This window comes from Sus scrofa, chromosome 2, assembly GCF_054392235.1.
Source record: "Sus scrofa isolate SSC_HxYL_T2T_F1_AM1 chromosome 2, Sscrofa_HxYL_maternal_Yorkshire_Landrace_v2.0, whole genome shotgun sequence".
NCBI lineage: Eukaryota > Metazoa > Chordata > Mammalia > Artiodactyla > Suidae > Sus > Sus scrofa.
The window spans coordinates 80,444,193-80,472,135 of record NC_139384.1 but is presented as its reverse complement, the minus strand read 5'-3'; the positions used below and the strand labels follow the sequence as shown (position 1 = coordinate 80,472,135).

General features: G+C 47.5%; 2 protein-coding genes across 6 annotated transcripts in view; one reads left to right on the top strand and one right to left on the bottom strand.

Annotated features, from left to right (window-relative positions):
- RAB3D (RAB3D, member RAS oncogene family) overlaps positions 1-19,047 on the top strand; it is a 28,297-nt gene extending 9,250 nt beyond the window's left edge. Inside the window, exons 5-7 of one of the 3 annotated variants that reach the window (XR_014837628.1) lie at positions 10,830-12,644; positions 13,561-14,043; positions 15,179-15,444. Coding sequence is in view for 2 of the 3 variants with exons in the window: in XM_085012971.1 (XP_084869097.1) it covers positions 10,830-11,029 (200 nt within the window). In the remaining variant the exon portion in view is untranslated. Of the gene's footprint in view, positions 1-35; positions 2,931-10,829; positions 12,645-13,560; positions 14,044-15,178; positions 15,445-18,591 lie in introns of those variants that run through there. The other 2 variants (XM_085012971.1, XM_003123177.4) reach the window with 2 other exon arrangements.
- Positions 10,785-27,319, bottom strand: TSPAN16 (tetraspanin 16). 3 transcript variants are annotated; one of them, XM_085012972.1, is made up of 6 exons: positions 27,077-27,286; positions 22,509-22,706; positions 20,445-20,519; positions 18,520-18,627; positions 14,766-14,918; positions 10,785-10,963 (listed from the first exon to the last, which is right to left on the bottom strand). In XM_085012972.1, the coding sequence occupies exons 1-6, from the start codon at positions 27,143-27,145 to the stop codon at positions 10,916-10,918; spliced, it is 651 nt and encodes a 216-aa protein (XP_084869098.1). In that variant the 5' UTR covers positions 27,146-27,286; the 3' UTR covers positions 10,785-10,915. The 3 variants fall into 3 exon arrangements, with proteins under 3 accessions (XP_084869098.1, XP_084869099.1, XP_084869100.1); XM_085012973.1 differs by lacking the exon at positions 14,766-14,918 and having other exon boundaries at positions 27,077-27,319; XM_085012974.1 differs by lacking the exons at positions 14,766-14,918; positions 20,445-20,519 and having other exon boundaries at positions 22,608-22,706; positions 27,077-27,283.
- Positions 27,320-27,943: the final 624 nt, after the last annotated feature.

The following is a 27,943-nucleotide window of genomic DNA, read 5'->3' as shown; positions in this document are numbered from 1 at the left end:
GGTCTCACAGATATTCCCACCTTATATCCCTGCAGGTTTCGAGTTCTTTGAGGCCAGCGCCAAGGAGAACATCAACGTGAAGCAGGTCTTTGAGCGCCTGGTGGACATCATCTGCAAGAAGATGAATGAGTCCCTGGAACCTAGTTCCAGCCCAGGCAGCAATGGGAAAGGCCCCACCTTGGGGGATGCCCCTCCCCTACAGCCCAGTGGCTGCAGCTGCTAGAGATGGTCCCCAAACCCCATCCACCACCCCACCTGCCTCGGCAGGGACTGTGACTGAGGCATGAGCGACAAGCTCTGTTTCCTAGCTCAGGGCACCCCCTCCCCTCCCATCAGCCACCCCCCAACTCCCGCATGGCTCATTCTCTGGCCATGGCTGCCAGCCTGCCCAAGCAGCCCCTGTCACAGGCTGCAGACCCTGGGGACTCTGCATAGCAGGCAGGGTCTGGGGAGAGGGGAGTGCACGAGCTTGCTGCTTTCAGGCATTTTAATGGGGGTCGTGCGGGCAGCGTGGCCCACCCTGACTGGTGGAGGAGGGCATCCACAGTGCCTTCTGGGTCTGAACCACTATCCACATCCATCCTGTGTCAGGCATCCTTGGAGTTCATGTGCTGGCCAAAGGTGGCCTTCTTTTCCCTCGGGCAATGGGGGTCCTCAGAGTTCATCCCCGGAGGTGTGGAAAGCAGCTCTTTTCTCAGGGTCGCCCAGCCTGCCTGCAAACCTTCTCAGACCTCAAGGGTCCAAGACCCCTCTCTTCTGGCCTGCAGATCCTCTGCCTGTGAAAGCAGTATTAAAGCAGCTTTTCCCGTTGCAAAGAAACAGGGAGTCAGAACCCGCCCCCCTGCCAGCTTCAGGGACCCCAAAGTGCCTTCTGAGCTTCCTCAGAATTCCACATCACCCATGACTCTACCACTGTCAGCTGATTCCCTGCATCCCTGCTCCAGAATTGAATTCTGGAACTATGAGCTGCATCAGGCTGGGCAGAGAAGCACCCAACCCCTAGTATGTCTGCTGGGGACTTTTTCCCAGGAGTTAATTCAGAGCCAGGAGCCTGGGCTCTCCTGCTCAGACCTGCCTCCCGAGGGGCCTTGTTTGGCTGGTAATGTTTTAAGCAAGGTCTTTCCACATCTGTCATCCTGCTAGCAAAGGAAATTGAGCAATGTTCCTGTAGCCTGTGCTGGCTGGCAACTTTCCAATGTGGGGGCTACTTGGGCTCCTCCCACTTCAAGACCAAGTGTTGGCTTCTCCCCTCCCTCGCCTCCAGCCATATCATCGCTGGGGGTCCTGTGACATCTTCTGCCAGCAGAGGAATCACTCTAAAGAATGCTTTAGAGGGCTTGGGCCAGAAGAGTGAGAAGGCAGGGTTAGGTAACTGCTGTTGCCACTTGCATTTCCCAGATGCAGCTTGGGAGTGGCAGGCTGATGGGGGATGGGCAGGGACCAGTCTCCCTGGTTGAGGCACTAGCAGGGAGCCCACCAGTTTGGGGTCCCCTGCTACCAGGGGCTCCTGCTGGGAGGTGATGTGTGGTTTGGTGATCTACAGCTTGACACCACCCCCTCCAGCTTCTATCCTCAGCTCAGTGGCCCTTTCTGCCTATCAGAGTCCAAACCTTGTGACATGGCACCTCTTTGTGTCCTGGAACACTGATGCTCCAGAATTTGACAGACACTGTGAGGGCAAACAAAGCGTGCGGTCTGTGTTCCCTGCTTCAGTCTCCCAGTCCTCGCTGCCAAAAAACGACTTCCTGTAGCCTTCAAGATCTCAGCTGCCTCCTTCCAGGAGCAGGGAAGGGCTGGTTCAAGTTTAACATAGCTCTTACCTTTGTGGAAGCTGGAGTTTAAATTTATTTCTGGAGGGCCCTGTTCACCCCAAACTAGGGGCTGCCCTTGGAGCTTCCAAGTGAGGATATCTTTGTATATTAACAAATTAGACTGAGGGGAAACAGACAAGTTCTTGGAAATGCAACACATGAGAGTATCTGTAGGTTGGGGCAGGAGTCAGAAAAGAGAGTTGCTTTAATATAAAAGAAATGAAAGCAGCTACAAAAATTCTTCTAGAGATGCACCATGGCCTGTCAAGTTTCTATTGGCCAGCTGTTTTCCTTTAACTGCTGCCAGAAAAAATGATGGGGCAGAGTGCCAATAACCGAGGGTCGAGCTGATTTGTCATTGCCTGTGTGATAAAAGACAGCTTTGGCTGCATCTTATACCTGACCTGGCCTAAGTTTTCTGTTTACACAAAATGTTTCAACAGTTCAGCTTTAACGGAGACAGCTGTCTCTGGGTTCTCTCAAGACAGAATGATTTAGGAAATTTTTCGTTGTTGGTTTCTTCTAAAACTAGTATGTTTTAATTTTATGATGTTTTGAGGGAAGTTTTAACTCCTGATGGTCTCTGGGTAACTGAAACTGATGTCTTGGAAGATCACTGAGGGGTGGGGAAGGGGGACTACGGAAGTTTGTTGAGTTTACAAACAAACATTAAACCAAAGGCTGTGGGAAAACAGCTTCCCAGCCCCAGGGAGGCTCGGATCTGGGGCGGTCACTTGAAGCTGTATCCTGCAACCATGCTGTGCCTTCTTACCATTAGCTTTTAGTAACATCTTTCCATTGGCAGTTTCAATGGGAAATTGCCATGACTGCCATTTGGGGATTGGAGTTGTGCTTTTTTTTTTTCCTTTATTTCTTTGGCTTCTCTCTCCTATTCCACTGAACAAAGCAAGTAAGGGGGGAAATTTGGCCTCAGTGTTGAATTGCTAATTCCCCTACCTAGCTTCTCCCCAGGGATCCAAAAATCACTCCAGGGAGCTAGCTCTGGACCTGGTCATTTTTATCCTGGTTGTGATTTTGTGTAAGCCCTTCTTTGATGTACACTCGAAGAGATGTGCACTTGTCACTATAAGAAAAAATATTAAAATCGAAACGCCCAGAGGCAATTGTTCTTTAATTTCCGTTAGTGAAATGCGGTTTCCAGGAAGAGGGCGGTTGAATCACAGCCAAGTAGATAGTTGGTTGAGGGCCATGTGTCATGCTGCAGAACCCAGGTCAAGCCAGGGAAGCTCAGCTCTCGGGCTACCTCTAGCTGAGCCTCATGGCCACCACCATGGCCCTGGAAAGTTCCGCCACTTAGAGGGCAAGGAGGAGGATGTTGCCGTAACTGATTCTAATAAAGTCTGTTCTCCTGACGGCCGCCAGAGGGCGCCAGTGAGTACCTGAGTCAGGTCCCGTCCTTAGCGTTTTGGGAACCCTCTGGCTCCCACGGGGCTCAGAGTAAATGCCTAAGTCTTCCTTGCAACCCACAAGGCCCTGCATGGTCTGGGCTGTCACTCCTGCCACTCGCCCCTCACACTTGCTGTGCCACCCCTTACTGCTATTTGAACACCTTAGGCCCCTGCCTCAGGGCCTTTGCACTGGCTGTTTCCACTGCCTGGAGTCACATGGCTCCGCTCATTGACTCCCTCTTTCAGGTCTTTGTACAATTCTCACCTTCTTGTTGACTCACCTCCCTCCCCAACTCCCTGGTTAGTACTGCAACCCTTCCTCCAGCATTTCTTTTTTTCTTTTTTTTGCTTTCCCCTCCAGCATTTCTGATGTCTCTTTCCCTGTGTCCTCCTTTAGCTCCCAGAATCTAAACTACTATATAATTTACTCATTTAACTTAAGGTGTCTCCCCTACATCAGCACCTCAAATGCAGAAAATTTTAATTTTTTGCTGCTATACCCAGTTCTTTCCTGGCTGATACAATAAACAAAAAACAAAAAACAAAACAAAACAAAAACACCAATAGGTTTAGAGGAAAAAGGTGAAAACAAAAAAATGAAATATATATAAATAAAATAAATATGAACTATTTTTAAAACATTGAAATCAAATTGTAGGTAATTCCAAAAATAAATTTGGACATTGGAACTTTAAAAAAAAGAAAATACTTAGAAAATATAGGAGTTCCTGTTGTGGCTCAGCGGGTTAAGAGCGGGTTCCATTCCTGGCTTGCTCAGTGGGTTATGGAGTCCCCACAAGCTTTGACATAGGTTGCAGATGCATCTGGGATCTAGCATTGCTGTGTCTGTGGTGTAGGTCAGCAGCTACAGCTCCAATTTGATCCCTAGACTGGAAGCTTCCATATGCTGCAGGTGCGGCCATAAAAAGAAAAGAAAAAAAAATATATATACACACACACATAATATTACATATAATAATAGGCAATATGTTTAAAATGAAATAAAATTATGTATAATTCCAACAATAAATGTGGGCCTTGGAAATTTTTAAAAAAGGAAATATTTACTCTTTGTCCCTCATTCTTGGCCACAACTCCTAAAACACTTGGAATCTCTGGAGTACTAAGAGTGTCTTTTGCATATGAATGAGAAGACGACCTAGGCGGGGTCCCCTAGGTAGCTTCAGGATGAGGACTAATCACCAGAAAGACAAGCCATGATTAGAGTGTTGAAACTATCAGCCCTGGCCCCTGGGAGGGGGCTCTAGGGAGGAAAGAGGGGCTGGAGATTGAGTTAAGCACCAGAGGTCAGTGGTTTGATCAACCATGCCTATGTAATGAAACCTCCATAAAAACCCTGAACAATATGATTCAAAGAGATTCCAGGAGTTCCCTGGTGGTTCAGTGGGTTAAGGATCTGGCATTGTTACTGCTGTGGTGCAGGTTTGATCACTGGCCCAGGAATTTCTGCATGCTGTGGGCGTGGCCAAAAATATATTTAAGATTTTTTTCTTTGTCTTTTTTAGGGCTGCACCTGTGGCATATGGAAATTCCTGGACTAGGAGTCGAATCGAAGCTGCAGCCAATGGCCTATGCCACAGCCACGGCAATGCCAGATCTGAGCCACATCTGCAACCTACACCACAGTTCATGGGCCATACTGAATCCTTAACCCACTGAGCGAGGCCAGGACTCAAACCTACATCCTCATGGATACAAGTCAGGTTCTTAACCTGCTGAGCCTCAAGAGGAACTCCTAAAATTTTTTTTTAAAACACCATTTTGATCATGTTTGTCTTTTATTTAATTAATTAATTAATTAATTTTGCTTTTTAGGGCTGTGCCCCAGCACATGGAGGTTCCTAGGCTAGGGGTCGAATTGGAGCTACAGCTGCCCGCCTACACCACATCTCACGGCAATGCCAGATCCTTAACCACTGAGTGAGGCCATGAATCGAACCAGCAACCTCATGGTGCTAGTTGGATTCATTTCCACTGCGCCATAATGGAAACTCCTAAAAAATTTTTTTAAAAAGAGAGATTCCAGTTTGATGAACACACTGGTGTGCTGGGATGGTGTGCCAGAGAGGGAATGAAGCTCAGTGTTGCTTCCCCATACCTCGTCCCATGCATCTCTCCCATCTGAGCTATATCCTTGGTAACAGTCAAGCAGTTTCCTGAGTTCTGTGAGTTATTCCTGAAGGGAGGGGAGATTGTGGGAACCCCCTGAGCTTGCAGCCAAGTCAGAGAGAAGTCTGGGTACCCAATACTTGTGCCTGACATCAGAGGTGGGGTCAGTCTTGTGCAACTGAGCCCTTAAACTGTGGCATCTGCACAAATTCTGGGTAGTGGCAGAATTCAGTTGAATTATAGGCCACCCAATTGGTGCCCGTAGACAATTTTTTGGTGTATTAAACACCCACACATTTGGTGTTAGAAGCATTGTGTGTAAAAACAGTTCATTTCTTTTTTGCCCCCAGTTTTATCAAGATATAATCGCATATAGCTCTGTATAAATTTAAGGCGTATAACATAGTGATTTGATTTCTATACATCATGAAGTGATTACCAAAAAAATTTAGTGAACATCAATCTCATATAGACACAAAAATTCAATAAATAGAAATTAATAACAAAAAATTTTTAATTTTAAAATAGAAAAAATTTTCCTTGTGATAAAAACTCTTAGGATTTACTCTTTTTTTAGCAACTCTCACATATGACAAACAGCAGTGTTAATTATATTTATCATGTTGTACATTCATCCTTAATTTTTTTTTTTTTTTTTTTGTCTTTTTAGAGCCTTACCTGCAGCATATGAAAGTTCCCAGGCTAGGAATTGAATTGGAGCTGATGTTGCCAACCTACACCACAGCCACAACAACTCGAGATCCAAGCTTCATCTGCAACTTACACCACAGCTCATGGCAATACCAGATCCTTAATCCACTGAGAGAGGCCAGGGATCAAACCTCCTACAGATACTAGTCAGGTCCATTTCCACTGCACCACAATGGGAACTCAAGTATTTTTTATCTTATAACTGGGATTTTGCACTAATTGACTGCCTTTATCCAATTCCCCTTCCCCCTCATTCCCTGCCTTTTGAAACCACAAACCTGATCTCTTTTTGTATGATTTTGTTTGTCTTTGAAGCATAATGGACCTACAATGCTATGTTAGTTTCTGTTACACAACATAGTGGTTTGATATTTCTATACATTTCAAAATGATCACCACAAGTCTAGTTACCATCTGTCACCATACAAAGATATTACACAATTATTGACGATATTCCCCCCAACACTGTACATTTCACACCCCTGACTCATTTATTTTGCAACTGGGAGTTTTTTCCTCTTAATCTCCTTCACCTATTCCTCTTCTCCTCCAACCCCTCTCCCCTCTGGCAACCAACTGTTTGCTCTCTGTATCTATGTCTCTCTTTCAGTTTTGTTATGTTTTTGTTTTTTCATTTCTGGCTGCCCTGTGGCATGTGAAGTTCCCAGGCCAGGGATCAGATTTGAGCCACAGTCCCCACCTAAGCTGTGGGTGTGGAAACACTGGATCCTTAACCCACGTGCCAGGCTGAAGATCAAACCCAAATCCTAGTGCTCCCAAGTGCTGTTTTGCTATGTTTGGAAAAAATAGTCCAGGAGTTTCCACTGTGGGACCGGGGGGTAACGATCTGGCTTGCCTCTGTGGAGACGCCGGTTCGATCCCTGGGCTGGTGCAGTGGGTTAGGGATCCAGTGTTGCTGCAGCTGTGGCACAGGTTGCAGCTGCAGCTTAGATGTGATCCCTGGCCGGGGAACTTCCATATGCCATGGGAGCAGTCAAAACAGAAAAAAAGAAAAAAAGAAAGAAAAAAGAAAAAAACTGTTCATTTCTGACATATAGCAGGCACCTGAGAGATATTTGTTGAATGAATGCATGAGCTGCACAGCCCAAGAGTGAGCTAAGCCCAAGGACTTGCTTATGTCTCAGGATTAGTCATGGCTTCTCTCTGCAGCCTTGCCCACATGAGCTTGTCCCCTCTGAACTAGGTGAGCTTTAGTGGAGCTGTTCTCTCCCAGTTAATGCGTCCAAAGTCTCAAAATCAAGTCTCATTGGTCAGCTGGGGCACCCACACCCATGTCTGAACCAATGACTGAGGTCGGAAAAATGGAACATGCTGATTGGCCCACTAAGCCCACGTGCCTGCCCCTGGTTTAGAGGCAGAAATTGGAGAGTTGGGCTGGTTCCAGAGAAAACTAGGTGTGCTTCCGCCAGACGTGGGAGATAATTGCAGGAATAGCGATTATAAGATGTGCCCATTTTATCTTCCTTAAGGAAAAAAAAAAAAAAAAAAAAAGCAAGATGGCAGAATTTGATAAACCACTATTTTGCAGTCCCCAGTGAAAGAACTGATTCAGGCTGTTATGATCTTTGGATGAAGCCCTTATTGATTCTCAGTCATGACCATGGCCACCGCTTGTAATCACCTGGGTAAATGTTAAGAGGTCCCATGCCCAGCCTACGACACAATCCAATTAAATAAGAAGATGGGGAGATGGTGTGCAGGTTTGGGTGTCTTGTTAAAGCTCCCAGGGGGTTCTAATGTTAAGTCAGGGCTGAGAACAAGTGACCAACAGGAATACGGGGGCGAGAGGAACAAGATAAAGGGACCACGAGAAGCAAGCAGCATATCCAGAAGGTGTGGGTTTCCCTCGGGATTTCATACTTTTCCTGCAACAAATCTAAGGTAGGCGGGGTTGAGGAAGAGGAGGAAGGAAGCAGAGTAGTGGTTCTTAAAGTGTGTTCCCCATATCAGCAGCCTTGCCTGGGAACTTGTTAGGAATGCAGATTCCTGACTCCTCTTTCCAGAGTCAGAAGTTCTGGGAGTGGGGTCCAGACACCTGAGCCTTAGCAGAACATCAGGAGGGTTCTAATGCATTTTCTAATCTGAGAACCACTGCATTAGAATAAAAGGAACTTAGGACACATGAAAAAATGTTGAGACTGTGTTGGACCCAATTCAAAGAAACCATCAGCAGATGAATGGATTGAGAAGATGTGGTACACATGCATAATGGAATACTACTCAGCCATAAGAGAGAATGAAATTTTGTTTTGCAGCACCATGGATGGACTTGGAGCGCATTATGCTAAGTGAAATAAATCACATGAAAAAGGCAAATACTGTATAGTCTCAGGAGTTCACTGGTGGGCTAGTGGTTAGGATTCAGCGCTTTTACCACTGCAGCTGGGGTTTAGTCCTTGGTCTGGGAACAGAGATCCCACATCAGTTTGCCTGACACTGTGGCCCCCCCCAAAAAAAATACTGTATGATATCACTTATATATGGAATCTAGAAAATACAATGGGAGTTCCCGTCGTGGCTCAGTGGTTAACGAATCTGACTAGGAACCATGAGGTTGCGAGTTCGATCCCTGGCCTTGCTCAGGATCTGGCGTTGCCGTGAGCTGTGGTGTAGGTTGCAGACGCGGCTCGGATCCCATGTTGCTGTGGCTGAGGTGTAGGCCGGAGGTGTAGGCCGGCAGCTGTAACTCCGATTAGACCCCTAGCCTGGGAACTTCCATATGCCGCCCGAGAAGCCCTAGAAAAGGCAAAAAGACAATAAATAAATGAATAAATAAATAAATAAATAAATAAATAAATAAATAAATAAAATAAAAAATACAACAAACTAGTGAATATAGCAAAAAAGATGCAGACTCACAGACATGGAAAACACACTAGTGGTTATTACCAGTGGGGAGGGGGAAGGGGAGATGAGCAAGCTAGGAGTAGGGGAGTGAGATGTACACACTATTAGGTGTAAAATAAGCTACAAGGATCTACTGCACAACACGGGAAATGTAGCCGATATTTTATAATTACTATAATGGAGCATAACCTTAAAAATTGTGAATCACTATATTATATACCTGTAACATATAATATACATCAACTAAACTTCAATAAAAAATTAAAATTAGGGAGTTCCTGCTGCAACACAGTATATTCAGATCTGACATTGTCTCTGCAGCAGCTCAGGTTCAATCCCTGGGTTAAAGATCTGGAGTTGCCACAGCTGTGAAGTGGGTCACAGTTGCCACTTGGATTTGATCCCTGGCCTGGGAACTTCCGTATGCTGCTGGTGAGGCCAAAAAAAAAAAATAATAATAATAATAAAATTAAAAATTAGAAACCAAATATAGATATTTTTGAGCCAATCAGGAAAATTCAACTATGGCCTGGTTTTTTGGGTTTTGGCTTTTTTATGGCCACGCCTGCGGCATATGGAAGTTCCCAGGCCAGGGATTGAATCAGACATATGCCATACCCGCAACACTGTATCCTTTAACCCACTGTGCTAGGGGTGGAATTTGTGGCTCTGGTTCTGCAGAGACCTGAGATGCTTCAGTTGGATTCCTAACCCACTGCGCCACAGCAGGAATTTCCTAGCCCGGGTTTTGAGTGATGGCAAGGAATGGCTATTAATTATCATGGGTGTCCATTTGGGCTTCTGTAACAGTATAGACTGAGTGGTTCATAAACAACAGACATTTCTCATAGTTCTGCAGGCTGGGAAGTTCAAGATCAAAGCACAGGCAGCTTCAGTGTCTGGTGAGGACTGGTTTCTTGGCTCATAGATAGCTGTTTTTTCGGTGTTCTCTCACTGGTGGCAAGAGAGAGGGAGCTCGCTAGAGGGTCTCTCTCTCTCTTTTTTTTGTCTTTTTAGGGCCACACCTGCGGCATATGGAAGTTCCCAGGCTAGGGGTCAAATCAGAGCTGCAGCTACTGGCCTACACCACAGCCACAGCAACGCCAGATCTGAGCCACATCTGTGATCTTATGCTGCAGCTTGCATCAGTGCCAGATGCTTAATCCCCTGAGGGAGGTCAGGGATAGAACCCACATCCATATAGATACCTGTCAGGTCCCTAACTGGCTGAGCCAAAATAGGAACTTGTTTTCTTGTGAACATTTAAATTTTTTCACAAAATAATTTATAAAGCAGTACAGTTTATTTTCTTTTTATTTATTTATTTGCTTTTTAGGGCCACACCTGTGGCATATGGAGGTTCCCAGGCTAGGGGTCAAATCGGAGTTGCAGCTGCCTGCCTACACCACAACCACAGCAATGTGGTATCTGAGCTGCATCTGCAACCCACACCACAGCTCATGTCAACGTTGGATCCCCCACCCACTGAGCGAGGCCAGGGATCGAACCTGCATCCTCATGGATGCTAATCAGATTCATTTCCCCTGTGCCAAAATGGGAACTCCCAAACAGGACAGATTAATGAGAAGGAAAGCATGTCATCCCATTCAGGTACTTAGAATTAAAATCAGCAGGGAGCCCCTGCTGTGGCACAGTGGGTAAAGGACCTGACATTGCAGCAGCTGTGGCATAGGTCGGTCACAGCTGCGGCTCAGATTTGATCCCTGACTTCCATATGCTTTTGGTGGATATGGCCAAGAAAGAAAAAAATAATAATAAAAAAATTAAATATAAAATAAAATAAAATCATTGACAGCCGGCATGAAAAATAAAATGAAGAAAAAGGGAGTCTGGATGAGAGGAGATTTCCCAAATCTTTTATTATCTATCTCCCTTCCAGAAGCAGTGAGTTCCATAGAGAAGCAAATTGAGACCACAGCTCCAGCAGCCAGCCAGGCCCTGGGGGTCCTGTTCTCCCCACGTCTGTCAGCCCAGCTTGATGAACAGCAGCACGGTGGCAAGAACTCCTGGCAGCTGAAATGGGGAAAGAAAGAAACACTGAACCAATTTGAAGGATCTCTGGAATCCAAGCAAATTTGATGCCAGGAGAGGGGGAACATCCGGTTCCAAAAAGGTCGGAATGGGGTTTGACAAACAGCAGAAGTATCCTCAGGGCCAAGGTGGAGATAAGGTGGACTTGTTAACACAATCAATTTCAGGGTAGAAGGCGGAGGTCCTTTGTTTATTTGTTTGTGTTTGTTTTTGTCCATGCCCGCTGCCTATGGAAGTTCTCAGGCCAGGGAGCAAACCCTAGTCACAGCCTTAATCAGAGCCACAGCAGTGACAATGCCAGATCCTGAACCCCTTAACCTGCTGTGCCACCAGGGAACTCCTCCCAGCAGGTATCTTTTTTGTTTGTTTGTTTGTTTCCTTTTTTGGCAGCCCTGCCACATATACAGTTCTCAGGCTAGGGGTCAGATCCAAGCCATGGTTGTGACCTAAGCCGAAGCTGTGGCCACGCCAGATCCTTAACCCACTGTGCCCAGCAGGGGATCAAACCTGTGTCTCACAGCTCCAGAGACGCTGCCAATCCTGTTGCGCCACAGAGGGAACTCCCCAACAGGTATCTTTAACTGAAATGATCGTCCATCCTCTGCATTAAATGTCAGCTCCACCATGTCAGGGATTTTTGTCTTTTGTCACTGCTGTGTCCCCAGTGTCCTGATCAGTGCTTGGCACACAGTTGGTGTTCAATAAAAGAGCTTGGTGTGTCCCAGGAGGCCCCACTGCAGCCCCCAGAGAGGCCCCACTCAGTTTGATGCTGTGAGTCTTGGTTATTTTCAGGAGCTTAGGGAAACAGCCCTGCAGATACAAACATTGAAGCCGGAAGAACCTGGTTAGGGATTCATGGATTCCAAATCCCTATAAATCCCCACCATTTGGGCCACCAATGCTCCTCTCAGATTCAGGGAGGAGAAAGGGGCACAGCCACAAAGACCTTGGCTCTTTCTTGCCTGACTGTCCGCCAGCTCCAACATGTTCTTTTGCCTCTTCATGCCCTCACCCCACTCTAGAACATACCACTTACTCCCTAGTATCCATTTGTGCTGACATACAAGTGTGGTGATTAAGAGTATGACCAGATGTCCCAAGTTACTGCTAGCTGTGTGACCTTGGAGAAATCACTACACTTCTCTGTGCCTCAGTTTCCTCAACTGTAAATGGGCCCAATAGGATCTACCTCACAAGATTTTTGTGAGCATGAAGAGAAATACACAGCAGTGGCCTGACATAGCCAGCATTCAGGGAACTGTTAGTTATTTCTGAATGCTTTTTACATAGGAACAGAAGGGCTAATGTGTGTCCAGGACCTTCTCAGCCATTTACTTGTATTTTCTCACCATAACCCCCATAAGGTGGGTACTAGCCTTTTCTCGGTTTTATAGGTGAAAACTGAGGTTCAGCGAGATTAAGAGACCAGATACAGGGAGGGGGCAGAACAGCCAGCTACTGCAGATGATGGGACCTCCACTTCCCTTCCTGCTGTCACTGAGATGCTCCCCTTTCTTCTGGAAGCTTGAATTGCCTTGAGCCCAAAGGGTTCAGTGCCCACTTGCATTCAATAGGCATTTACTATCATTATTATTTGCTTTTTAGGGCCATACCTGTGGCATATGGAAATTCCTAGGTTAGGGGTCGAATCAGAGCTGTAGCTGCCGGCCTACACCACAGCCACAGCAACACAGGATCTGAGCCAAGTCTGTGACCTACACCACAGCTCATAGCAACGCCGGATCCTTAACCCAATGAATGAGGCCAGGGATCGAACCTGCATTCTCATGGATAATAGTGGGATTCTTAACCCACTGAGCCACAGTGAGAACTCACTCAATAGGCATTTGCCCATTGTGTGCTGGGCACTGAAGTGGGTTCTGGGAACCCAGACATGTACAAAAGATACCTTTCTGCCTTGGTGGGCTGACAGCTGAGTTAGAAAAATGCAATAAGCAACTACAGAAATCCCATTATGAGGTGGTGATTAAATGCTGGCCAGGCACTAAAGCAGGGTAAGGAGATGGAGTGTGGTGGTGAAGAAGGGGGCCTCCTCTTATGGATAGGAGGTCAGGGACAGCCTCACTAAGGAAGTGACAACCATGCAGAGACTTGAGAGAGGTGAGGTAGGAAAACATTTAGGGGAAGAGCATTCCAGGCAAAAGGAGCAGCCTGTGCAAAGGCCCTGAGACAACCATGGGTCTGGCATATTTGTGTAGCAGTGAGAGACCAGTGTGGCTGGAGTAGAAGGATTGAGTGGGTGAGTGGGAGGAGAGGAGGACAGAAGGTGGCATGCAGCCCGTGCAAGGCACAGTAGGCCGGTGTGTGGCTCATGCCTGTCTCTGAGGCCCTGGCCTCTCACTCTGGCCAATCGTCCTGGGGTCTGGCACCCAGCAGGAAACATTCAGGATGGGGAGTTCCCGTGGTGGCTCAGTGGTTAATGAAACTGACTAGGAACCATGAGGCTGCGGATTCGATCCCTGGGCTTGCTCAGTGGGTTAAGGATCCGGCATTGCCCTGAGCTGTGGTGTAGGTTGCAGATGAAGCTCGGATCCCTCATTGCTGTGGCTGTGGTGTAGGCCTGAGGCAACAGCTCTGATTAGACCCTAGCCTGGGAACCTCCATATGCCACAGGTGCAGCCCTACAAAAGACAAAAAAGAAAAAATTCAGGATGAATTAAGAATGACTCTTATTTCTTCCCTCAGGGAAGACCCTTGTGTTCATTTGCCTACAGCAGAAGTTAGGGGTGGGGAAGGTAGGGCTGGGGTTTGAAGCCCAGTCCCCACTCCCTGGCTTCATGAACCTCTCTGTGCCTCAGTCTCCTTTAGGGAGAAAGGAAGGAAGTGCTCCCCTCGAGGGGTGCAATAGGGACTGAATTCACAGAGAGAGTGCTCAGTCATGTGACATCACTATGTGTCACTATCATCAGAACGATCATTTTGGAGTTCCCGTCATGGCGCAGTGGTTAACGAATCCGACTAGGAGCCATGAGGTTGCGGGTTCGGTCCCTGCCCTTGCTCAGTGGGTTAACGATCCGGCGTTGCCGTGAGCTGTGGTGTAGGTTGCAGACGCGGCTCGGATCCCGCGTTGCTGTGGCTCTGGCGTAGGCCGATGGCTACAGCTCCGATTGGACCCCTAGCCTGGGAAACTCCATATGCCGCGGGAGCGGCCCAAGAAATAGCAAAAAGACAAAAAAAAAAAAAAAAAAAGAACGATCATTTTCCATCACTACTGCTGCTGCTTAATTTCTCTGTGAGGTAGGCAGGGTGGCCCAAGCAACAGACACAGGTCAACTCGGATCCACATCCCAGCTTTACTGAAGCCACATGACCTTGAACTGCCCCCTCTCCTCTCCCCGAGCCTCAGTCTCCCCATCTGTGAAATGGGGATGGTAACCCTAGGCTGTGTGGACGAAAGGAGTTGAAATTTTGGTCATTACGGGGGTTCCCGCGAAAACGCAATCTTTATTCAAGTCACTGGCCCTTGGAGTCTACCTAGGTGGCACCCATCAAAATTCCAACTTAAGAGTTCCCTGTGTGGCTCAGTGGGTTAAGAACCCGACTAGTATCCATAAGGACTCAGGTTTGATCCCTGGCCTTGTTCAGGGGGTTAAGGATCTGGCATGGCCGCAAGGTGTGGCATAGGTCACAGATGCAGATTGGATCCCATGCTGCTGTGGCTGTGGCATAGGTCAGCAGCTGCTGCTCTGATTTGACCCCTAGCCTGGGAACTTCCCTATGCCATGGGTGCGGCCCTTAAAAGGAAAAAGAAATGCCAAGGTACCTCCTGGTGGATGACATTTGTGGACACATTGCGCCCATCACAGGCCATGGTCCCGATGGACTTACAGCAGCCCCTGGGGTAGGTGTGGCCAGTCGTCCTTTCAAAGGAGGAACCGGAAAAATCTGTGTAGTTCTTCACTCCACAGCGCTTTAGCTGCCGAGGGGAGAATAAGCACTTGAAGACTCCCTTTCAAATATCAAAATAATAAAAGCAATAGAAATCACTGTCACCATGTCACAGATTCGTTAACCACTGCGCCACCATGGGAACTCCGGGAACTCCATTTATTAAAGTCTCTCGGGAGTTCCCATCGTGGCTCAGTGGTTAACGAATCCGACTAAGAACCATGAGGTTCGATCCCTGGCCTCACTCAGTGGGTTAAGGATCCGGCGTTGCCATGAGCTGTGGTGTAGGTGTAGATGCGGCTTGGATCCCATGTTGCTATGGCTCTGGTGTAGGCTGGCAGCTACAGCTCCGATTGGACCCCTAGCCTGGAAACCTCCATATGCCGCGGGTGCGACCCTAAAAGGAAAAAAAAAAAAAAAGAAGAGAAGTTTCTCGGGGACTCAGGCTGGTGAAGCAACCACCATCCAGATGATTTCACTACTGTGGTAGAAGGAAGCAAAGGTCCAGAGGGCCCTGCATTGGCGATTAAATAATTTGGCTCAGAAATGACTCATATCACTTCTCCTCACAGCTCATTAGCCAGAACTCATCACATAATCTTCAACTAACTACAAAAGGGCTAGGACAGCCCATCCCACTAAAATGTGCTGAAAATAGGTGACAAATAGTTTCTATGAGTAAATGAAATCCCCTCTCTGCTCTTTCCCTGCCTTGCTTTTCTTCATAGTACTTTCTACCCGGCCACCAATATTTACTTAGCTGTTTCTTCTCCTCCTCCCCTCAAATGTCAGTAACACAGGGCAAGAATTTTTCTTTTGTGGCCTGCTTTGTCCTCAGACTCCTGAACAGTGTCCAGCACAGAGTAGGTGTTCAATAAAGATTGGTGGAAAGGAGTTCCCATTGTGGCTTAGCAGGTTAAGAGTCTGACTAGTATCCATGAGGATGAGGGTTCGATCCCTGGCCTCACTCAGTGGGTTAAGGATCCAGCATTGCCACAAGCTGTGGTGTGGGTTGCAGATGTGGCTCAGATCCTGTGTTGCTGAGGCTGTGGTGGAGGTCAGCAGCTGCAGCTCCAATGAGACCCCTAGCCTGGGAACTTCCATATGCCATAGGTGTGACCCTAAAAATAAAAGAGAGAAAGAGAAAAAAAGATTTGTGGAAGGACTAACCCTTCCACAAATGAATGAAAGATAGATATTTTCTACCATCTCAGGCTTCAGAAACCAAAAGAGGGATAAAGGCAAGTCCCCTACCCATCATGTGGTCCCTCCCAAGCCTGAACTTGACCACATAGCAGTTCTTGGGCCCCAGACTCAGATGGAAAACACTCCTAGAAACAGGCATAGGCTTTTTCCATTCCACACACTTGCCTCAGAGACCCTTCTCAACCACCTGCCTTGAGAGCTTAGATGACAAATGGTGGCAGTCCTGCTCCTTAAAAACACCAAGACTCAAGATATAAGTCTCACCACTTCACACCCATAAGGATGGCACTATCAAAACACAAAAACAGGAGTTCCCATCATGGTGCAGTGGTTAACGAATCCGACTAGGAAGCATGAGGTTGCGGGTTTGATCCCTGGCCTTGCTCAGTGGGTTAAGGATCCGGCGTTGCCGTGAGCTGTGGTGTAGGTTGCAGATGCGGCTTGGATCCTGAATTGCTGTGGCTGTGGTGTAGGCTGGCGGCTACGGCTCTGATTAGACCCCTAGCCTGGGAACCTCCATATGCCAAAGGAGCGGCCCTAGAAAAGGCAAAAAGACAAAAAAAACAAAAAACAAAAACCAAAAAAACCCCACAAAAACAGGAGTGTCCTTGTGGCGCAGTAGGTTAAGTATCTGACTTTTTTTTTTTTTTTTTTTTGTCTTTTTGCCATTTCTAGGGCCGCTCCTGTGGCATATGGAGGTTCCCAGGCTAGGGATCTAATCAGAGCCGTAGCCGCCAGCCTACGCCAGAGCCACAGCAACTCGGGATCCAAGCCTCGTCTGCGACCTACACCACAGCTCACGGCAACGCCGGATCCTTAACCCACTGAGCAAGGCCAGGGATCGAACCCACAACCTCATGGTTCCTAGTCGGATTCGTTAACCACTGAGCCACGACGGGAACTCCTAAGTATCTGACATTTTCACTACAGCGGCCAAGGTTGCTTCTGTGGCTTGGGTTTGATCCCTGGCCTAAGAATTTCCACATGCCACAAGCATGGCCAAAGAAACTAAACAAACAAACAAACAAAAAAACAGAAAATAACAAGTGTTAGCAAGGATGTGGAAAAACTGGAACCCTTGAGCATTCATTGCTGATGGGAATGTAAAATGGTATAGCTGCAGTGGAAAAGACCGTGGAAATTCCTCAAAAAATTAAATGTAGAATTATCAGATGATCCAGCAGTTCCATTTGGGTATATACCTAAATGAACTGAAAACTGGGAGTCTAAGAGATATTTGTACACCCAGGTTCACAGCAGCATTATTCACAATAGCTAAAAGATGGAAGCAACCTGAGTGTCCATTGATAGAGAAATAGATAAATAAAATGTGGCCCATCCATACAATGGAATATTATTCGGCCCTAAAAAGAAATAGATTCAGGAGTTCCCATAGTGGCTCAGTGGTTAACGAATCTGACTAGGAACCATGAGGTTGAGGGTTTGATTCCTGGCCTCACTCAGTGGGTTAAGGATCCAGCATTGCCATGACCTGTGGTGTAGGTCCCAGGCTCAGCTTGGATCTGGTGTTGCTGTGGCTGTGGTGTAGGCCGGCGGCTACAGCTCTTATTATACCCCTAGCCTGGGAACATCCATATGCCGCAGGTGTAGCCCTAAAAAAGACAAAAAGACAAAAGAAAAGAAAAGAAATAGATTCAGAGTTCTTCTGTGGCACACAGTGGGTTAAGGATCTGGTGGTGTTACTACAGTGGCTTGGGTCACTGCTGTGGCGTAGGTTCAGTCTCTGGTCCTGGGAAATTTCACATGCCATGCGGCCCCCGCTCCGCCCCCGCCAAAAAAAGGAAATTCTGACACCTGTTACAACATGGGTGAATCTTCAGGGCATTTTGCTAAGTGAAATAAGCCAGGCACAAAAAGACAAACATTCTATGGTTCCACTTATATGAGGTTCCTAGAGGAGTCAAATTTTTAGAAAATGGTAGAATGTAGGAGGGTGGGTCCCAGGAGATGGGGGAGGGGGAAAGGAGTCTGAATATTTAATGGAGACAGAGTTCTGGAGATGGAGGGTGATGATGGTTGTACAATCATGTGAATAGGCTAATGTCACCAAACTGGACACTTAAAAATGGTTGAGATGGTAAATTTATGCTTATATATATTTTACCACCATTTAAAAACAAAACAAAACAACAAACCATAGGAGTTTCAGCTGTGGCTCAGGGGAAATGAATCCAACTAGTATCCATGAGGACTTGGGTTTAATCCTTGGCCTCACTCAGTGGGTTAAGGATCTGGGGGGCTGTGGTGTAGGTCTCAGACATGGCTCAGATCCTGCATTGCTGTGGCTGTGGCATAGGCTGGCAGCTGTAGCTCTGATTTGACCCCTGGCCTGGGAACTTCCATATGCCATGGTTGCAGCCTTTAAAAATACAAAAAAAAAAAAAAAAAAAAGTGAATTTCACCTTCTCCATGACCAAATTCCATTCCATGGAATAGTCATCTGGCTCGTTGTAACCTCTGTAATTCTTCCTCAGAGTCGCAAAGTTGTGCTCCAAGGATACTTCTTGAACCTCAAAGATGAAACAGGAAGCGGTGAGCACAGAACCAGAGAGGGTCGCCTTTGGTGAAGTGAGACTCAGGGGGGAGATGGGCGCTTCCCTTCTGCTCCCTACGTGGCCCCTCCCCCAGCCGTGGGTCTGCGCTGGAGAAGGATGAACTCAAGCTCCCATCGCCCCCGAGAGAAAGGGACACAGGGAAGAGCGTGGGTCTCGAGCCCCGCGCATCTGGCTGTACCCGTCCTGACAAATGAATTTGAATCATCTGCTCTTTTGAATCGCCCACACACCTGCTACGCCCCGGATTTGGCTGCAACTCGATTAGAGACTTGAATATCAAATTTAGCGACTGAAGCTCTCTCTGCTCAAAAGGGGCAACTTTAATTTTCTATTTTTTAAATAGAGGTCTAAATTAAAAAAAAAAAAATCCCCAAAGAGGTGAAATAGTCACATGGTTCAAAATTCACAAAGCACAGAAGGGTAGACCGAGAAAAGTCTCCCTCCCATCTTTTTCTTCCAGCAGACAAGTTACTCCCACTCCACCACCGCCACGACTGTTACTGTTTCCAGGGTCCCAAAAGGGATATGCTATGTGTGTCAAAGCAAAGTATATTCTCATCACTGTTCTCCCTGCTTTATTCTACTCTCATTGTTCGGGCATCCGGCTGATTGCAACAAGCACATCGGTGGCTCTCGGTGCCCTGCTCCAATCCCGGTGGCTTCTGTCATTTCCGCACCTGGGAAGCCGCTGCGGGCAACGCGAGTTCTCCCTGCGGCCACTCAGCGCGCATGCGCCCTGAGAGCAGCCCTCAAGCAATGACTCTAGGGAGCCGGTGGATCAATACTGCAGCTCTTCGCTGAGTCCCAGAGTTCCCCGGCAGGACTGAGCCCAGTTGTCTCCAGTTTTATAGGCCACATTCCTTTTCTTGCCTCACTGCCCCTGTCCCCTACAGGTACTTCTTGGAATTACCTCTCAAGTAAACATAGAGCCTTCAAATTCTTGTCTCAGGGTGGGCCTCTGGGGGACGCAAACCAGAACAGCACTACATCCTGGAGAATATGCCATCTCCTGCATATAGAGCCTCCTTTTTTTTTTTTTTTCCCCTAGGGCCATACCCCTCAGCATATGGAAGTTCCCAGGCTAGGGGTCAAATCGGAGCTGCAGCTGCAGGCCTACACCAGAGCCACAGCAACGCGGGATCCGAGCCTCGTCTGCAACCTACACCACAGCTGTGGGCAACACCAGATCCTTAACCCACTGAGCGAGGCCAGGGATGGAACACGCCTCCTCATGGATACCAGTAGAGTCTGTTACTACTGAGCCACCAGGGGAACTTCTAGAGCCTCTTTCTTTACAGCTACATAGGGATCACTTGTGTGGATTATTACAAATTAAGCCCCTCCCCCCATGCTCACTATGCCCTCAGCGATCTTTTGCACACCCTGGTATGCGTGTCACCCTGCGCGCAAACAGGCAGCTCCTTGGAAAATGCCTAGAGACCAGACAGTTGGTCAAAGTGTCCCTGCTTTGTCATTTTAACGGATTTTGCTAAATTGCCCTCTATTTTGAACACCTTTCAAAACCCCAGCAGCTTTTACAAATTGTCCTCAGCCTCACCCCAAATGCGGGAGAGATGGTCAGATTAACTCAGCAAGTCTAGAGGAGAGCCTTTGAGAAGATGGCTGAGGCTTTTCACCTCATCTTTGGGGGGCCAAGTCTCCCTCCATCACCGGATTCCGGTAAGGCGCCAAACGTGGGTGCCTGGGGGAGGGGCAGGGCCTCTACCGATGCTGTTTATTTCTCATGCAAAGTGAATCTTCCCTGTACTTACAATAGAGAAGAAGGCAAGGACCACTGTAGCGACCGTGATTTCCACGATGAAAATGATGACCATGAACAAGAAACACTAGAAGACACGGGGAGGGGGGCAGGGAGGGCAGTGGAGAGGACTCTGGAGTCCTTCCATCCCACCCCCAAGCCACCGTGGCCTCTCCAGTTTGAAAGACCCCACGTCTGGTCGGGGCGGGGTGGGGGGTAGAGGTATTTTATTTCTTCCATGTGTCACTTTCCTGAATGTTGCCCAGGATGCTGGCAGTGGGTATTCTTAAGAGCTGCTAGCTGAAGCCCCATTTCGTGCCCAGCACTTTTCTGGGAGTCCGGGAGCTCTGACAGGGGACCTCTGGCTGTATGTGCAAACAGCTGGGGCCAGTGGAGGCACAGTGTGGGGATGGAACAGACGCAGGAGGGAGGAAGAGAGGCTGGGCCAAGAAACTTCAAACATGCAAACTGGGGTGGGGGGGGCAGGGCTGGAGCAGAGATGCCAGATGTCAGGTCGGTGGGTGCCAGGGGGAAAATATCAACATACGTTGCCTCATGTTCCCCATAAAATTCACATGCACGATGGGAAACTGTGGGAAATACTGTAAGCAAAGTGGAGCTCTTCAAGTTTCCCATCAGGGAGAAGCTGGCTTCTTTTGCTAGGCCTCAGTTTTCCCATCTGTACAATGTGGGGGTGGGACCAGCCCAAGTGGAGCTTCTAGAAGCCAGACTTGGAGGGGGTGTCAAAGAAAGATCAGCTCCTGGCTCCCCTTTCATCTCTTTCCATCTGTGTCTATTAATATTATCATTATTAAAATCATTGATAATTTAGGCTTTGGGTCGCCAGACTTGTCGATGGCTGGGCTTATCTGGCCTTGACACAGAGAGGCAGGAAAGCACAGTGGGTACACGCCAGGGGTCCCCACAGGCCACAGGGACAAACATGGGGGCAGTTGTGAGATCCTAGAAAAGTGGCTTCTGTATCAGATGGTGAGGATTCATATTCCTATTAAAATTTCCCAACCTCTGGGTGACTGAGGTGTCAAGAGGACAGATATCCAGGCGTTGGCAAGTCCTATTGACTTCGTCTGCAGAATCTATGCCGAATCTGTCCACTTCTCACCCCCTCCCCGGCCCCACCGGGTCCAGCCCTCTCCATCTCCCACCTGGACCAGCAGTCTCTCCAGCCTGGTCGCCCCAAGCTCTGTTCCTCCACGACCGCTAGAGGGCGGCCGTGAGCACCTGAGTAAGCGCAAGACACAGTTCTTGGCTCCCAACACCATCAAAAGGATCTCACCTCGCAGGGCCCATGGCTCAGCGGTTAGCGAACCTGACGAGCCACAACAAAGCCGTGGGTTCGATCCCTGGCCTCGCCCAGTGGGTTAAGGATCCAGCGTTGCCGTGAGCTGTGGCTTAGATCCCACATTGCTGTGGTGTGTAGGCTGGCAGCTGCAGCTCCGATTTGATCCCTAGCCTGGGAATTTCTAAACCCTGCAGGTGTGCCCCATTAAAAAAGAAAGAATGGAAAGAAAGAAAACATGAGATGTTGGAAACGGAAATTGAGTGAGGAGGACATTGAGGGTGGGTGCTTTGTTGTTGGGGTAAACCCCAAATTAAAATTGCTGGAGGAATTGAAGTTGCGGGAGGTTTTTTTGGTTTGTTTTTGCTTTGTTTGTTTGGCTAGGGCCACACGTGTGGCACATGGAAGTTACCAGACGAGGGGTCGAATCGGAGCTGCAGCTGCCAGCCTATGCCACAGCCACAGCAAGCCCAGATCAGATCTGCATCTCCATCCTAGGCCGAAGCTTGCGGCAATGCCAGATCCATGACCCACTGAGCAAGGCCAGGGATCGAACCTGAATCCTCATGGGTTCTTAACCTGCTGATCCACAATGGGGAACTCCGAAGAGGAGTTCTAAATGAGACACATCATAAAGGAGTGAGTCTGATGCCATCAAATAAAACATCATAAACACTATAAAACAGGAAACATCAATCAAAGGAGTTTGCAACACGTGCAAGGAAGGATTCAGACATTATGGGGGAGTTTTGGGATCTGTGTTCAGATCCAACTTACAAACAAGAGAGTGCTTCTGTTTTCTTTGATTGCCCCATGCCACCCAGCAAAGCCAAGCAGCAATGTGATGCAGCCCATTCCCAGGCACAGATAGCCAACCTGAAGCAGGTATGCCGAGGACAGCCCAAGGACTCTGGTCAGGACAGCGCCTCTGAAATTGACATAGATGCCCAGACTGATGAGGATCATGCCAGAGAGCTTCAGAACAGAAAACAGACAAGGAAAAGCTATCTGTTAGGTGTATACAAATAGAACTCTCTCCAGGAACAAAGGCCAATAAAATCAGCAAAATAATTTTTTAAAATGTTAATACCCAAAGTTGGTGAGGATGTGGAGAAACATTCTCATACATTGCTGCCAGGCAATAGCCTTTTTTGGGGGGAGGGGTGTCATTTTACAATTTATATTTAAAACTTCAAAGTTTTTTATAGTAAAACATTTTACCTAGAAATTCCATTTCTAGACATTCAATCTAGGGAAATAGTCTCATATTTCATACTCCGAAAATAGTACCTCAGAACCAGGATGTGCAGGGATGCTCATTAAGGACAAAGTATTGGAAACTGGAGTTCCTGTCATGGCTCAGTGGTTAACTAACCCAAATAGTAATCATGAGGTTTCAGGTTCGATCCTTGAATTCACTCAGTGGGTTAAGGATCTGGCATTGCCGTAAGCTTTGGTGTAGGTTGCAGATGTGGCTTGGATCCCGCATTCCTGTGGCTATGGTTAGATCAGCATCTGTAGCTCCGATTAGACCTCTAGCCTGGGAACCTCCATACGCTGTGGGTTCGGCCCTAAAAAAACAAAAGACAAAAAAAAAAAAAAGAAGTAATTGAAGCAATCAATAATACAAATTGAATAGGTAAATCATGCTACAGCCATGCAATAGAAACCTAGACACATATTTTAACTTTTTTTTTTTTTTTTAACTTTTTGTCTTTTCCAGGGCTGACCCGAGGCATATGGAGGTTCCCAGGCTAGGGGTCCAATCAGAGCGGTAGCCTCTGGCCTACACCACAGCCACAGCAACGAGGGATCCGAGCCACGTCTGCGACCTACACCACAGCTCACGGCAACGCCGGATCCTTAACCCACTGAGCAAGGCCAGGGATTGAACCCACATCCTCATGGTTCCTAGTCGGATTCTTTAACCACTGAGCCACAGTAGGAACTCCATGTATTTTAAAATAATGCTTTGGGAGAGGGAGTGGCAAATTTTTTTGGAAAAGTCCCTAATATTGTGAGCATTGCAGGCCTTTTAGTCTCCAGTTGAAATGACTCAGCTAGTGTAAGCAGCCATGCACAATCCATAAATGAATTTATTTTATTTGCAAATAAATGTTATCTACCTATCATTCATCTATCTATCAATCTTCAAGACTGCACTTTGCTGACCCCTGTTATAGGAGAATGTTTATTGATTCGTAAAGATGTTAAGGCCTAAAATTTTAAAAAAAGTAGATTGTCATCAAGCATGGTTGTTGGCTTTTATCTAACAGAGTTGAAAACTTATGTTCACATGAAAACCTGTACATGGATGCTTTTAACAGCTTTATCCATCATTGCCAAAATTTGGACGAAACCAAGATGGCCTTCGGCATGTGACTTGATAGATAAATTGTGATACATCCAAACAATGGAACAGTGGCACTAAAAAGATTGAGTCGAGTTCCCATTGTGGCTCAGTGGTAGCGAATCCGACTATTATCCTTGAGGATTCAGGTATGATCCCTGGCCTCGCTCAGTCAATTAAGAATCTGGCGTTGCCACGAGCTGCAGTATAGGTCACAGATGTGGCTCGGATCCCCAAATTGCTGTAGCTGCGGGGTAAGCCGGCAGCTGCAGCTGATTCAACCCCTAGCCCGGGAACTTCCACATGCAGCAGGTGTGGCTCTAAAAAAGACCAAAAAAAAAAAAAAAAAAAGGGAATGAGCTATCAAACTACGAAAAGACATAGAGGAGGGAGTTCCCATTGAGGCTCAGCAGGTTAAGAACCCAACATAGTGTCTGTGAGGATGTGAGTTTGATCCCTGCTTTATTCAGTGAGTTGAGGACCTGGCATAGGCTGGTGGCTACAGCTCTGATTCAACGCCTAGTCCAGGAACTTCTATATGCCACAGGTGTGGCTGTAAAAAGAAAAAAAAAAAAAGATGTAGAGGAAAATTAATTGGCACATTGCTGAGTGGAAGCAGCCAATCTAAAGGCTGCATGGTTTATGATCCCGCATATATGACATCCTGGAAAAGACAAAACTATGGAGACAGAGGAAAGGTCAGTGTTTGCCGGGAGTAGGGGGGAGTGTTGGGTGGAGCACAGAGGATTTTTAGGGAAGTGAAACTATTCATTTGATGCTGAAATGGTGTGGATACATTTGTCAAAAGCCATGGAATAGGCAACACCAAGAGTGAACCTTAATATAAAGTATGAACTTTGGGGATTTCCTGCTGTGGTGCAACAGGATTGGCAGTCTTGAGAGCACTGGGATGCAGGTTCGACCCCCAGGCCTGGTACAGTGGGTTAAGGACCTGGCATTGCCGCAGCTGTGGCTTGGGTTGACACTGTGGCTCGGATCTGATCCCTGGCCCAGGAACTCCATATGCCGTGGGTTGGCCACAAAAGAAAAAAAAAGATAAAATACGGACTTTGGGTGATAATGATATCAATGTAGCTTCATTATACCAAATGTACTCTGCTGGGGAATGTCGATAATGGGGGAGGCTGTGTGTGCGGGGGCAGGGTTTATACAGGAAATCTCTGTGCCTTCTGCTCAATTTTGCTGTGAACCTAAAACTGCTCTAAAAAATAGTCAAGTTGAAAAGAGGAAAAACAATTTCTTTAAAAGGGAAAAAAGCAGCAAAACAAAACCCCATGTTTGTTTTGCTGCTTTTAAAAGGTACAGACAAAAGTCTAGAAGGATATAATGATACTTATTGAGCCACATTCCCATGATGGGCATAAGCCTTTTAAATGCATTATCTTGTTTAACTCCCATCAAAATGTACATCACAGGTAAGGAGAGGAGGAGTGATTTTTTTTTTTTTTTGGGTCATTTCTAGGGCTGCACCGCAGCATGTGGAGGTTCCCAGGCTAGGGGTCTAATCGGAGTTGTAGCCACCAACCTACACCAGAGCCACAGCAACTCTGGATCTGAGCCACATCTGCGACCTACACCACAGCTCAAGGCAATGCCAGATTCTTAACCCACTAAGTAATGCCAGGGATCGAACCTGCAACCTCATGGTTCCTAGTAGGATTCGTTAATCACTGAGCCATGACGGGAACTCCGAGGAGGAGTGATTTTTAATTTTCTTCTCTTTCCTGGCAGCCTTTACTCATACTGTTTTACTATTAAAAACAATGACTTCTGGAGTTCCCGTTGTGGCCCAGTGGGTTAAGAACCTGACTAGTATCCATGAGGATGCTGGTTCTATTCCTGGACTCAATAAGTGGGTTAAGGAAAATAAACAAAAAAGAAAGCAACTACTTCTTTAACAGTGAATATTTCAGATTACTTTTTTTGAGGTGGGGGGCTGCATCTGCTGCAAGTGGAAGTTCCCGGGCCAGGGGTCAAACCCAAGCTGCAGCTGCAGCCTGTGCTACAACCTCAGCAATGCCAGGTCCTTAACCCAATGAGCCACCAGGGAACTCCTTGGGTTACTTTTACAGTAAGAAAAAAATGGTTTGAAAAAATGTAAAGGACAGAGAGTTCCTGTGGTGGCTCAGTAGGTTAAGGATAGGACTAGTATCCATGAGGATGCAGGTTCAATCCCTGGCCTTGCTCAGTGGGTTAAGGATCTGGCATTGCCGTGAGCTGTGGCGTCAGTCACAGACACAGCTCGGATCTGGCATTGCCATGGCTGTGGTGTAGGCTGGCAGCTGCCAGGCAGGCTCCGTTCTCTCCACCTCCTGCCCAGAACCCCTCATCCCATGATCCCTCATCCCGCCAGGGCTCTTCTCCCTGTGGGCTCTGCAATCCCCACCCCCCTAGCCTGAGGACCTCCATATGCTGCAGGTATGGCCCTGAAAAAATGCAAAACAAAATTTAAAAAAGTAAAGAACCAGAGTTCCCGTCTTGGCGCAGCGCAAATGAATCTGAGTAGGAACTATGAGGTTTTGGGTTTGATCCCTGGCCTCCCTCAGTGAGTTAAGGTTCTGGCATTGCCGTGAGCTGTTGTGTAAGTCACAGATGTGGCTCAGATCCTGCGTTGCTGTGGCTATGGCGTAGGCCGTCAGCTGTAGCTCTGATTTGACCCCTAGCCTGGGAACCTCCATATGCAGCAGATGAGGCCCTAAAAAGCAAAGGGAAAAAAAAAAAAGGTAAAGGACCCAGAGAAGGCAGAGAAATAAAGGACTCCTCTGCCTGATTTCAGCAGCTCTGGGTCGTTGGAGGCGACGCCTGGTCCCAGAGCGTCCTGCTCCTCGTCAGTCTGCCCTACATCCCTCCTGGTTCCCTAGGGACCACAGATCTGGATGCCAGTGAATTAGATCAACTTATTTCTGTCTTTGAAGGAGCCAGCTGTGGAGGAAGGGCTGCAAAGCCCCCAGGGACCGGATTGTGACATACTTACAGCCATGATGCCATTGAAGAAAGATAACAGTTTCTTCAAGGAATAATACGTAGTGTGTACTTCAGCCATGTCGGCCAGACTGGTGTGCTCTGACCATTTAAGTCAGCATCTTCCTAAACCTCTGGGCTATGTTTTCCAAGATGGTAGAGGTTTGGGGGCACCAAAGCTGACCTGCTCTGCCCCCTCTCTTTCCTGATTGCCTCTTTCTCTGCATGGAAGGGGGTCTAGCAGCTGCCTCTCTTCAGTCATCAGCCTTTATCACATCACAATCAGATGCCAGAGCAAGGATCCTAGTGCTAGGGAAGTAGGTGCCCCAAACTGCACCCTGCTGGTTCCTCATTCTCCAAATGGGTCACACCAAGGATGGAGAAGAGACATGGTGTGCCACCCTGGTACCCCTTTGATGCTACCCAGGCCCTGTGGGCATAGTGCTCAGCACTGACCAACTATGTAGCTAATGCCCCCACTAGACTGGAACCTCCTAGTGGACAGGGGCCTGGGTTCTCCTACCCATGGCTATGTTCCCAAAGCCTGATACACAGTGGTGCTCAAGAAACCTCTGTGGAATGAACAAAGAGGTTCCACAAAGCAGGAATCTAGCTGCAAGCCTTCAGGTTCCCCAAGTCCCTCCCTACACCTTAGCTCACTGAGTTCATCCTCTTCACAGAGCTCAGAGAGGCCAAGGTAACTGCCCACAGCCACACAGGCAGCAGAGCCAAGGCTGGGCTTTGGAGTTCCCAGAGTGATACAAAGGTAAGAACTCAGACCCCTGTGTACCTGAGAGCCTGTACTTTCTCCATCCAAGGTCTGCTCATCCACAGCTAGTGAAGATACTGTCCTTGAGCCCATGTGTCATTGATCACTAGG

Coding starts and splice junctions, on each gene's coding strand:
- TSPAN16 (XM_085012972.1), bottom strand. CDS start 27,145: ATGGCTGAAGTACACACTACGTATTATTCCTTGAAGAAACTGTTATCT. Junction 18,628..20,444: donor TCCTTGCCTTCTTCTCTATT/GTAAGTACAGGG, acceptor TTCATCTTTGAG/GTTCAAGAAGTATCCTTGGA. Junction 10,964..14,765: donor CAAATGTCATCCACCAGGAG/GTACCTTGGCAT, acceptor TCCCCATTTCAG/CTGCCAGGAGTTCTTGCCAC.